This window comes from Theobroma cacao, chromosome 3, assembly GCF_000208745.1.
Source record: "Theobroma cacao cultivar B97-61/B2 chromosome 3, Criollo_cocoa_genome_V2, whole genome shotgun sequence".
NCBI lineage: Eukaryota > Viridiplantae > Streptophyta > Magnoliopsida > Malvales > Malvaceae > Theobroma > Theobroma cacao.
In genome coordinates, this window is record NC_030852.1 from 2530521 (window position 1) to 2541552 (window position 11032).

Genomic DNA, 11032 nt, shown 5'->3' on the forward strand with positions numbered 1-11032 from the left:
TTCAATACCCATTAACTCAAATAATCGTTGCTAAAATAATAATATTGAAAAAAATAAATCTACATAATATTACATTTAAATCTAGGTTAGTGTAGTTAGTTAATTAGCAAGTAAATATTATTAAATAAAATTAAGTTAACCATTAATTTAATTAATTGTTTATTTGATTAAAAAAGGAAAATAATACATAAGATGGAATATTAATTCACTATGCTAGTTGAAGAATATTGATTTAAATAGGAAACTCTAAAAAATAATAATTAATAATTAATAACAAATAATACTAAGTATATTAACAAGGTGATAAATATTTAAATACTTAGTTAGGTGAATTATGAATCACCTAAGTCAATAAACGCGAGCATGTAGACATCAGCATTTTATCTTGTCATAGCACGTCACATTTATTTTGCAAATGACGTGGGAATCCCGATGATGGGATTTCCCCGAGGAGCTTGTAGAGACGAGTTTTTCTGGGGATATCTCTAGGTGCGGAAAATTTTGATACTTCACCAAAGTGTTGGGATGATCTTCGAATGATTTTTCAATAAAAGATTACCGACTCCATTATTTAAAATAAACAAGTCATGACATCATTTTACGCTTGCATCATGTGCATACGTAAAACCGAATAAAAAAACTCAATCAGTCAATTTAATAAAAATTTAATTAATAAGTAGGGATTAAATTAAAAGTAGGCTATATTAAGATAACTTAAGATTAAATGGTACCGTTCGTGGAACGAGCGCCACGGAGGTGCTAACCCTTCTCCGTGCGTAACCACACTCTCGAACCCATCTCTAAAAAACGTGGATCAGTTCTCGTTCTTTTGACGGACCTAAAATTAATTTAGGACGTCGTCGATTAGAATTGGATTAATAGGTGAACAATCACACCTAGATAAAAAAAAGATTAGTGGCGACTCCCACATATATATTATTACTTCACTGTTTTTAATAATTGCGAGAAATTTAGGATAAGGGGAGTGTGAAATTATTGGTCAAAGGTCAGTATATTCCTTCTCACACACTACACATCTTACATTCATGCATAAGCCTTCCACCCGGGCTTTGTCCTTAATTAGGAAGGAGTTAAGTAGCTACGCTCTCGTGAGGTGATAACCTCTGCATGGGCTAGTGAAGACTCCCACTCAGATCAAACCTAGTCCGTTTGAAGCCTGTAATGGGTGAGGATCGGGATGCCTTACTAGTTCGTGTGGACGACAGTGAGAAGTGATTTGGGAACCTTTAGCTCCATTTTCAACCCAAACTCAGCATGTAGAATACCGAGAGTTGCCTTTACTTAGGTAGAGCTTCACCCGTGAGAATATACCTTTTGACTAGGTACACATGAAGGAATTTTCATAATCCCCTCGTTCTAAATTCTTCTCCGCGAGTAATAAAGGTATCAGGTTATTAATTACTTTCATTCATCTTTTGGAATTTTTGTTCACGGTACTGACTTAAACTTTTTGTCACATGCATATTTGCATCATAATTTTGCATATAGTAAAAGTTTTTGTCACTTGACAACCGTTGATAGAGTAGATCCAATTGCATACATGGAGTCATCATGACCATCCTTGAGTTACGATGGAATATACGAAGTGACTCAGCATATGACAAGTGCCCAACAAAGTAAAGGAGATTGTTTGCCAAAAGATCACTTCTCGTCACTACCTGATAGGGTCCACCTCGATCTTAAACAGAACAACTTCACCGATTTGCTCAACATATGGGATAAGTGGGGGGCTACCACTCGGGCAAATTTTGATAGGAAATATGGCCACATACCTCGACTCCTTAAGGTCCAGATAGATGAACGGTTGTTGAAGGCCATTGTGCAATTTTGGGATCCGTCGTATAGATGCTTCGTGTTCAATAAGGTGGATATGGTCCCCACAATCGAAGAGTACTCGACTCTCCTACAAATCGATCTTGATAATCCATACAAGATATATTGGAGAGGACAAAAGATCGGACACAGGCGAAAGTTAGCCAAGATGATGGTATTACCCCGGCAAAAGTTGATCAGAACCTAAGGAAAAAAGGGGACAATGAATGTATCCCATGGAGTTTTCTATATAGCTATATCATGAAGCATTGGGACACCGAGCAAGGACAGCTTGTGATGGCCTTGGAAATTTACGGGCTAGTAATCTTTCCCAAGGTCTTGGGACATATAGAGGTCGAAATTATAGACTTCTTCGAGCAAGTCATCAACAAGGCCAATCCTTCACCCTCTATTCTAGCGAAAACTCTCAGATCACTGAATTACTGTCGAAGAAAAGGGGAAGGATGATTTGTGGGATATGCACAGCTTCTTTCTATCTAGATAGTAAGTCACTTTAAATGCAAGGTCGATAAGTTCAGAAAGCCATTTCATCCGCAAACCGCCCCTATCAGAGAATTTTGTGAGAGTGAATGGCCAGAAAATAGGACTAAGGAGCAATGGATCTCTAAACTTCGGGAACTCATGTGTATGGAAGTAACATGGAGAGCTCCGTGGATGCCGCATCACCCGGTCTTATACAAATGAGAAAATGAACCTTGGGTACCGCTAATGGGGCCATGGGGAGCAATCAGTTACGCCCCAATTATGGTGAAAAGACAATTTGGGTCAGAGCATTTTGTGTCGATAACACACCGACTTAATACTTTGGAGTTTGCTTATGGAGAGCCAGGTTTTCTGAAAAGGATTGAGGAGATTGCGCAAGCTTGGAAGAAAACCAACCGAGTTGATCAAGGGAGGTACACCGATGAAGTGACTACCGGATATCAGATATGGCATGACCAACGAGTTAAGGATGTGGTATATCCGAAAGAAGATGCACTACGTGGCCCAGTTGATCCAGAACCACAAGACGCTTTGCTCGAAAGTGAGTTGGCTCGAAAGAAGTCCGAAGCTGAAAATGCCAGTTGGAAGCAACGGTATGAAGACCTCCAAAAAGAGTGTGAGAAAATGAAAAGAAAAGTAATTGAACAAAGAAAGAAGGTCCAAAAAATAGAAGGGAAGTATGAGAGCCTGAATGATAAGTTTTCTGCCACAACCAGTGAACTTCAAAGGGAAATACAAGTGAGAGAAAATCGAGGCAATGAACTTCAAGCACATAATGATGGACTAAGAAGTCAAGTGCGATTCCAACAAGAGTCCATCCAATTACTAAAACAGGAGTATGAAGAGCTCGAAGGGGTCATGACGACTTATCAATAGGAATATGAACGCCTCAAGCAATAGAGCACCAGAATTCAAGAGTAGGGTGAATCTTACAGACAAGCTTATACAGAGAAACACGACCAGATGGATTACTTGGTTTGGCAAATGAGGGAGGTGGCTTACAAGGCGAGAAGCATGGCTTGGAAGACGGACATATTAAGGAGCTAGGTCTTTCCAGTTGGAAAACAAGAGCAACAGTTGATTAAGTATTTAGATGAGGTGTATAGCCATTATAATAAGATTGACGAATATTTCTAGATGGCTTCTGAGTTGTAATCAAAGACAAATATCTTATGCAATGGATAACTTTGTTGTTGGGTGTCATGTGATGAATACTTTTAGTACATAATCATTCATACATGCATAAATCATCATTTCATGGCAATAAGTATTTTCATTTAAAAATAAAGATAATGGGTTCATTCATGCATCAAATACGCATCTAATTCATGTTTATGATTACAATAAGGTTCCAAAATAGCTCGACCACCTAAGCCAAGTGACCAACGTGTTCATAATACGTGTCAGCGAGCAAGGATCATGGAAGAAGAACAAAGAGAGCGAATGGACAGAATGGAAAGAGCTCAGGAAGAAATGAGAGAACAGTTAGCAAAAATGATGGAATTGATGATGAGTTTCAGTAAAGGAAAAAGAGCGATTGAAGAGCCAGCTCCGTCAGAAAACCCACCAGCTCAAGACAGTGGAAACCAAAGGGATGATCCACCCTATCCCCCAGGGTTCACTCCACCACATGCCCAAACCGCTCAAAGGGTCCACCCCCAAGTGATGCCATCCATTTATTACAATGCACCAACCCCGATGGGCCATCAATCGACTCATGGGCAATTTGGGTCATATTTTGGGATAAATCCTGCTGAACCAATACACGTCCCAGATTTAAACGACCCAAAAGAGCAAGAGAAACTAAGAAAGGACTCGTCACAAACAGGAGAAAATGAAAAAAACTAGAAAAAGTACGATTTATTGGAATAACGTCTTCGTGCTATCGAAGGAGTTGATAGGTTTGGTACCATGGACGCAACCGAGCTATGCTTAGTGCCGGATGTATTGATCCCTGCCAAGTTCAAGGTTCCGAAATTTGAAAAATATGACGGAACAAAGTGTCTCATGGCACATATTACCATGTATTGTCGGAAGATGACTGCATAGTCTCATGATGATAAGTTACTGATCCATTTTTTCCAAGATAGCTTGACTGGGTCAGCTGCTCGGTGGTACGTACAGCTAGATCGAAATTGTATTAAGACTTGAAAAGACCTAGCAAGAGCCTTCATAGCCCAATACAAGCATGTGGCTGAATTAGCCCCTGATCGGTTGTCATTGCAGACTATGGAAAAGAAGCAAAGTGAGAACTTCAAGGAATATGCCCAAAGGTGGAGAGATATAGCAGCGCAAGTTCAGCCACCTCTTACTGATAAGGAGATGACTGTGTTGTTCATAAACACACTTCGAGCACCATTTTATGAGCGTTTGATCGGCAATGCCACAAAAAACTTTACAGATTTGGTCTTATCGAGAGAAATAATAGAAGGAGCTATCAAAAATGAAAAAATTGAGGGGCATGAAGTTGCCAGCTCAAAGAAAGGGAATACGCCCAAGAAAAAAGAAGGGGATGTGCAAGCAGTCGCTCACGACGGCTAACAAGCCCACAATTTTAACCCATATTGCTCGTGCCCCCCATACCAACCTTTCTATCCGAACATATGCAACATCACACAAAATCCATATGTGTACCAACCTGCCCCGCAACCAACGTTTCAGATCAATGTTCTTCCACAAACTCCACCACCAAGACTGGTAGCTTCAACCAATAATCCTGGTCATGGTCAAAGAGGACCAAAAACTACCTTAGAAAAACCAAAGTTTGATCCTATTCTAGTCCCTTACACTACATTGCTACCACAACTCATAGAAAATCGACTCATTGATCGAACCCCTTTAAAACCACTCCGACCACCTTTCCCGAAATGGTATGACTCGAATGCACATTGTGATTACCATTTTGGAATTCAAGGGCACTCCTCCGAGAATTGTACTGCTTTAAAACATAAAGTCCAAGCACTCATTAAGGTAGGACTTTTAAATTTTTCCAAAAAAGATAGTTCACGTGTTGATGGGAATCCTTTACCTAATCATGGAAGACCGACAGTGAATGTCATACATGAAGGGATGATTCAAATGGTGAAAAAGAGTATTGATGAGATTCAAACGCCAATGGATAAAGTGTTTGAGGCGTTGTCCAAGATAAATGCCATCACTCAAGAACTCATCGACACAAAGGAATTGGGGCATGATCTCGCTTATTCTTGCAAATTTCATATAGAGGCAATTGGGCATTCCATTCAAAATTTTGATAGCTTTCGTTGTAAGTTGCAAGAATTGATGGATTCATCGGTAATTGAGTTTTATGAACAAGCCGAAGAGAATTTAGTCGGAACCATAAATGGAGACACCCTAGCTGAAGTGGCATCAAGTTCATTCGGGGCGAACAAACCTAAACCTCTCACCATCTTCTATGAAGAAAACAGGAGCCCAATGAATGATACATCCCCTACTATGATCAGAAGTGATATTACCATTGAAGTCCCCAGCACGTTCCCTTACAAGAGCGATAAGGCTGTCCCATGGAATTATGAGTGTAATATTTTGGGCACAGCTTCGTTCGCCCCCCAAGCATCTTTTGAAGATCTAACTGGTGTGGGGGGTATAACGCGAAGTGGGCGATGCTATTCCCCTGAGATAGCGAAAAAAGTTGGAAAAGGGAAACCTGCACAGGGAGAGAGAGGCCTGAAGAAAGCAGATACCTTTTCTAAGGACCAAGTTGTCGAATCTGTAGTTGCTCCGAACAATGAGGTCAAAAATCCTGTTATCGAGAAAGAAACGAGTGAATTTCTCAAGTTTATTAAACATAGTGAATACAGTGTGGTAGAACAATTAACCAAAATGCTTGCTCGCATCTCACTGTTGTCCTTACTTTTGAATTCGGAAGCACACAGGAACGCGCTGCTTAAAGTCTTGAACCAAGCTTATGTGTCACAAGATATATCAGTGGAAAGGTTAGACCACATTGTGGAAAACATTACAGTGGGGAACTTCATTGCCTTTAATGATGAAGAAATCCCATCGGGTGGTCGAAGACGTAACAAAGCTCTGCACATTACCATCAAATGCAAGGACCATGCCATACCTAGGGTCTTGGTCGACAATGGTTCAACATTAAATGTCATGCCTCACTCTACTTTAACCAAGTTGCCAGTAGATGTGTCTTATATGAGAACCAGTCGCATGGTTGTAAGGGCCTTCGATGGGACCATAAGGAAGGTGGTAGGAGACATTGAACTACCGATAAAAATTGGCCCTTGCATTTTTGAGGTCCAATTTCAAGTCATGGACATTGCCCCGTCATACAATTGCTTGTTAGGGCATCCATGGATTCATATGGCGGGAGCCATACCATCTTCCCTTCATCAAAAAGTTAAATTCATAGTTGAGGGCCAACTGATAAGTGTATCTGCGGAGGAAGACATACTGGCTATTCAACCATCATCTGCTCCCAATGTAGAGGCGACAGAAGAAGTCCCAGAATGCTCTTTCAGATCTTTTGAATTTGTTAATGCTACTTATGTGGGGAAAAGAGAAGTGATACTGACTTCTCGTTTATCAGTAGCAACTAAAATGGGAGGGTAAACAGACAGTGGGTAAAGGATGCCGTGTCGGTTTGGGGTTAGGAAAGAATTTACAAGGAATTAACTGTCTTCTGACTCCAATAAAGAATGAAGAAAGGTTTGGTTTGGGGTAAAAGCCTACCAAAGAAGAGAGAAGGAAACTGGCAGCTCGAAAGAAGATTAAAAGGATGGCTCAACTTGAGCGAAAGGAAGAAGAATTTGGGGAACGGACAATCCCACACTTATATGAGACTTTTTGCTCTGCAGGTTTCATTCATCCCGAAGCACCAACAAAGGTCAATCAGGTTCTACGGATATTTGATGAGCTATCAATCCATATGATCAAAGATGAAGAACCTAACGAGAAGATCCTTGTGGTGTATTTAGTACTGCCAAGAGAGGAGCTAAGCAGTTGGACAGTCACAAAATTGCCCATCATCTTTAAGTCTTCAGAAATGTAATGAACAAACGCCTATGCCCAAGGGTGTTAAGAGTAATTTCTTGTTTAAGTAGGGCTTTCTGTTACCTTCATCATTTAAATAAATGACAGTGCATAATGTGTTTCATAATTCATCAATCTTTTTGCATGTTTCCTTTCATCTATTCTTTTAGCCAATAAATACTTGCTCATACACGTGTCCAATTCTACCTGTTTGCAAGTCTTTAAGTGATGAACACAAAGGCAATCTAGACAATGATTTGAATATCGATTTTGAGATGATTTCGAATGTTGATGAATTGAAAAATGAAGAGGAGGTGGATGACTATGGCTTACCCCCTGATTTGTCGAGAATGTTGGAATAGGAGGAAAGGGAGATTTTACTTCATCAGGAACTCACAGAAATGATTAACCTCAAAAATAGGGAAGAAAAGAAAGAAGTTAAGATTGGCACCTCGTTGTCATCTAATGAACGGCAGAAGTTAGAAAAACTGCTCCGTGAATATGTGGATGTGTTTGCTTGGTTATATCAAGACATGCCAGGTCTCAACACTGACATTGTTTTCCATAAGTTACCTTTGAGACCAGATTGCAAGCCTATTAAACAGAAGTTGAGAAGGATGAAGCCAGAAATATTGCTGAAGATTAAAGAAGAAATAAAGAAGCAATTCGATGCTGGATTCTTAAAGGTGGCTAAGTATCCTGAATGGGTGGCTAATATAGTTCCAGTTCCTAAGAAGGATGGAAAAGTTCGAATGTGTGTTGATTACAGGGATTTGAACAGAGCAAGTCCGAAGGATAGCTTCCCTTTGCCACATATTGATACTCTTGTGGATAACACAGCAAAGCATGCTTTGTTCTCATTTATGGATGGTTTTTCTGGTTACAATCAGATCACGATGGCACCCGAAGATATGGAAAAAACAACATTCGTAACCATGTGGGGGACATTTTGTTACAAAGTAATGCCATTTGGATTGAAGAATGCAGGTGCCACCTACCAAAGGGCAATGGTAGCTTTGTTTCACGATATGATGCACAAAGAGATAGAGGTATATGTGGATGACATGATTGCAAAATCTCATACAAAAAGAGATCATACTGTCAATCTCAAGAAGCTATTTGAGATATTGTGAAAGTTTCAGCTTAAGTTGAATCCTGCAAAATGCATTTTTGGTGTAACTTCTGGGAAATTGTTGGGGTTCATAGTAAGTGAAAAAGGAATTGAAGTGGACCCAGATAAGATACGAGCTATTCAAGGGCTGCCACCTCCCAAAACGCAAAAAGAAGTGAGGGGATTTTTAGGGAAGTTGAATTACATTGCTCGATTTATATCCCAGCTCACTTGCAAATGTGATTCAATCTTCAAGCTGCTTCGAAAACGAGACCCAGGAGAGTGGAATGAAGAATGTCAAATAGCCTTTTATAAAATCAAAGAATATCTCACAAATCCACCGCTGTTGGTGCCATCGACGGTTGGAAAACCTCTTTTTTTGTATTTGACTGTGAACAAGAATTCTATGGGATGTGTATTGGGACAACATGATGAAACTGGAAAAAAAGAACGGGCCGTATATTACTTGAGCAAGAAATTCATGGAGTATGAGTCCAAATACTCTACGCTCGAAAAGATGTGTTGTGCGCTAGCATGGACCGCCCAGAGGCTCCGACAATACATGTTGTATCACACAACATGGTTGGTGGCAAAATTAGATCCCATCAAGTATATTTTTGAAAAACCCTTTTTGTCTGGAAAAGTAGCTCGATGGCAAGTGCTATTGTCTGAATATGATATTGTATATGTGTCACAAAAGTCAATCAAAGGGAGCGCCATCGCTGATTTCCTCGCAGATCGAGCTAATGAGGATTATGAATCTGTAAGTTTCGATTTTTTAGATGAAGATTTAATGGCCGTCTTGGATATAGAAGAGGATGGTCCTAATGAACTTAATCCATGGAAGATGTATTTTGATGGAGCATCCAATGCTTTGGGGCATAAAATTACGGCAGTGTTGATTTCTCCAAATGAAAAGTACTATCCAGCCACGACAAGATTGAATTTCAATTGTACTAACAATATGGTGGAGTATGAAGCGTTGGTAATGGGATTACAAGCAGCAATTGAGATGAAGGCTGACGCGATAGATGTTTACGGAGATTCGGCTTTAGTGATATGTCAAATGAGAGGCGAATGGGAAACTAGAGATTCTAAACTAGTTCCATATAAAAAGCTGGTTACAGAATTAAGCAAACAGTTCAAAGAAATCAGCTTCAACCATTTGCCTCGAGAAGAGAATCAGATTGCTGATGCTTTGGCCACCCTCGCAGCAATGTTCAAAATGAAAGAAGCGGCTGATGTACGCCCTTTTGATTTAGAAGTCCGTGAAGTCTCTGCACACTACTTAAATGTTGAGAAAGAGGTTGATGGTAAGCCGTGGTATCATGATATCATGCAATACATCAAGCACCAAGCATATCTTGAGAATGCCACGGACAATGACAAACGAACTCTTAGAAGATTAGCAATGGGTTTCTTCCTTAGTGGAGAAGTGCTCTATAAAAGAAGTCGAGATCAAGTACTCTTGAGATGTGTGGATGTTACAGAAGCCAACAAAATAATGAAAGAAGTCCACGAAGGAACTTGTGGAGCTCATACTAATGGACATATGTTGGCTAGACAAATTATGAGAGCTGGTTATTATTGGTTGACATTGGAATCAGACTGCATAAACTTTGCTCGAAAATGCCACAAGTGTCAAGTTTACGCTGATAGAATCCATGCTCCACCAGCCCCATTACACATTTTCACAGCACCTTGGCCATTTTCAATGTGGGGAATGGATGTGATTGGGCTTATTACGCTGAAAGCCTCTAATGGACATCGATTCATATTGGTGGCCATTGATTATTTCACGAAATGGGTAGAAGCAGCTTCTTATGCCAATGTGACACAAAAGGTGGTGTGCAAGTTCATCCGAAAGGAGATTATATGTCGGTATGGGCTATCGAAAAAGATTATTACTGATAATGCAAGCAATTTGAATGATGCGATGGTGAAGGAGGTTTGCACTAAATTCAAGATCAAGCATCATAACTCGACAACTTACCGTCCGAAGATGAACGGAATGGTAGAGGCAGCCAACAAAAACATCAAAAAGATTATCGAAAATATGACTGAAGTTTATAAAGACTGGGGTGAGAAATTTCCTTTTGCCTTACAAGCATACTGAACTTCTGTGCGTACTTCCACCGGGGTAACTCCGTACTTATTAGTGTATGGTACAGAAGCAGTTCTACCTGTTGAAGTGGAAATCCCATCATTGAGGGTGTTGAGGGAAATAGAATTGGAAGATGCTGAGTGGGTTCGCTCCCGCTACGAGCAATTAAATCTGATTGAGGAGAAAAGGCTTGCAGCTCTTTGTCATGGCCAGATGTATCAACAAAGGATGATAAGAGCATACGAGAAAAAAGTTCGTCCCAGGCAGTTTCGAGAGGGAGAGTTAGTTCTCAAGAGAATACTCCTTAATCAAACTGATTTTCGGGGAAAGTGGATGCCGAATCGGGAAGGGCTATATGTGGTAAAGAAAGCTTTTTCAGGAGGAGCTTTGATTTTGGCTGACATGGACGGGGAAGATTTGCCTAATCCGATAAATGCGGATGCGGTGAAGAAGTACTATGCTTAAAAAAAAAA

The 11032-nt window shown here is 40.1% G+C and overlaps 1 protein-coding gene across 1 annotated transcript; it reads left to right on the forward strand.

Moving 5' to 3' along the window:
• Positions 3757-11032, forward strand: LOC108661109. The gene is given in 5 exon segments (XM_018116989.1): positions 3757-3999; positions 4564-4860; positions 4999-6892; positions 7170-7288; positions 7515-11032. Coding segments are annotated over 5 exon segments (6063 nt in total). The 3' UTR covers positions 11025-11032.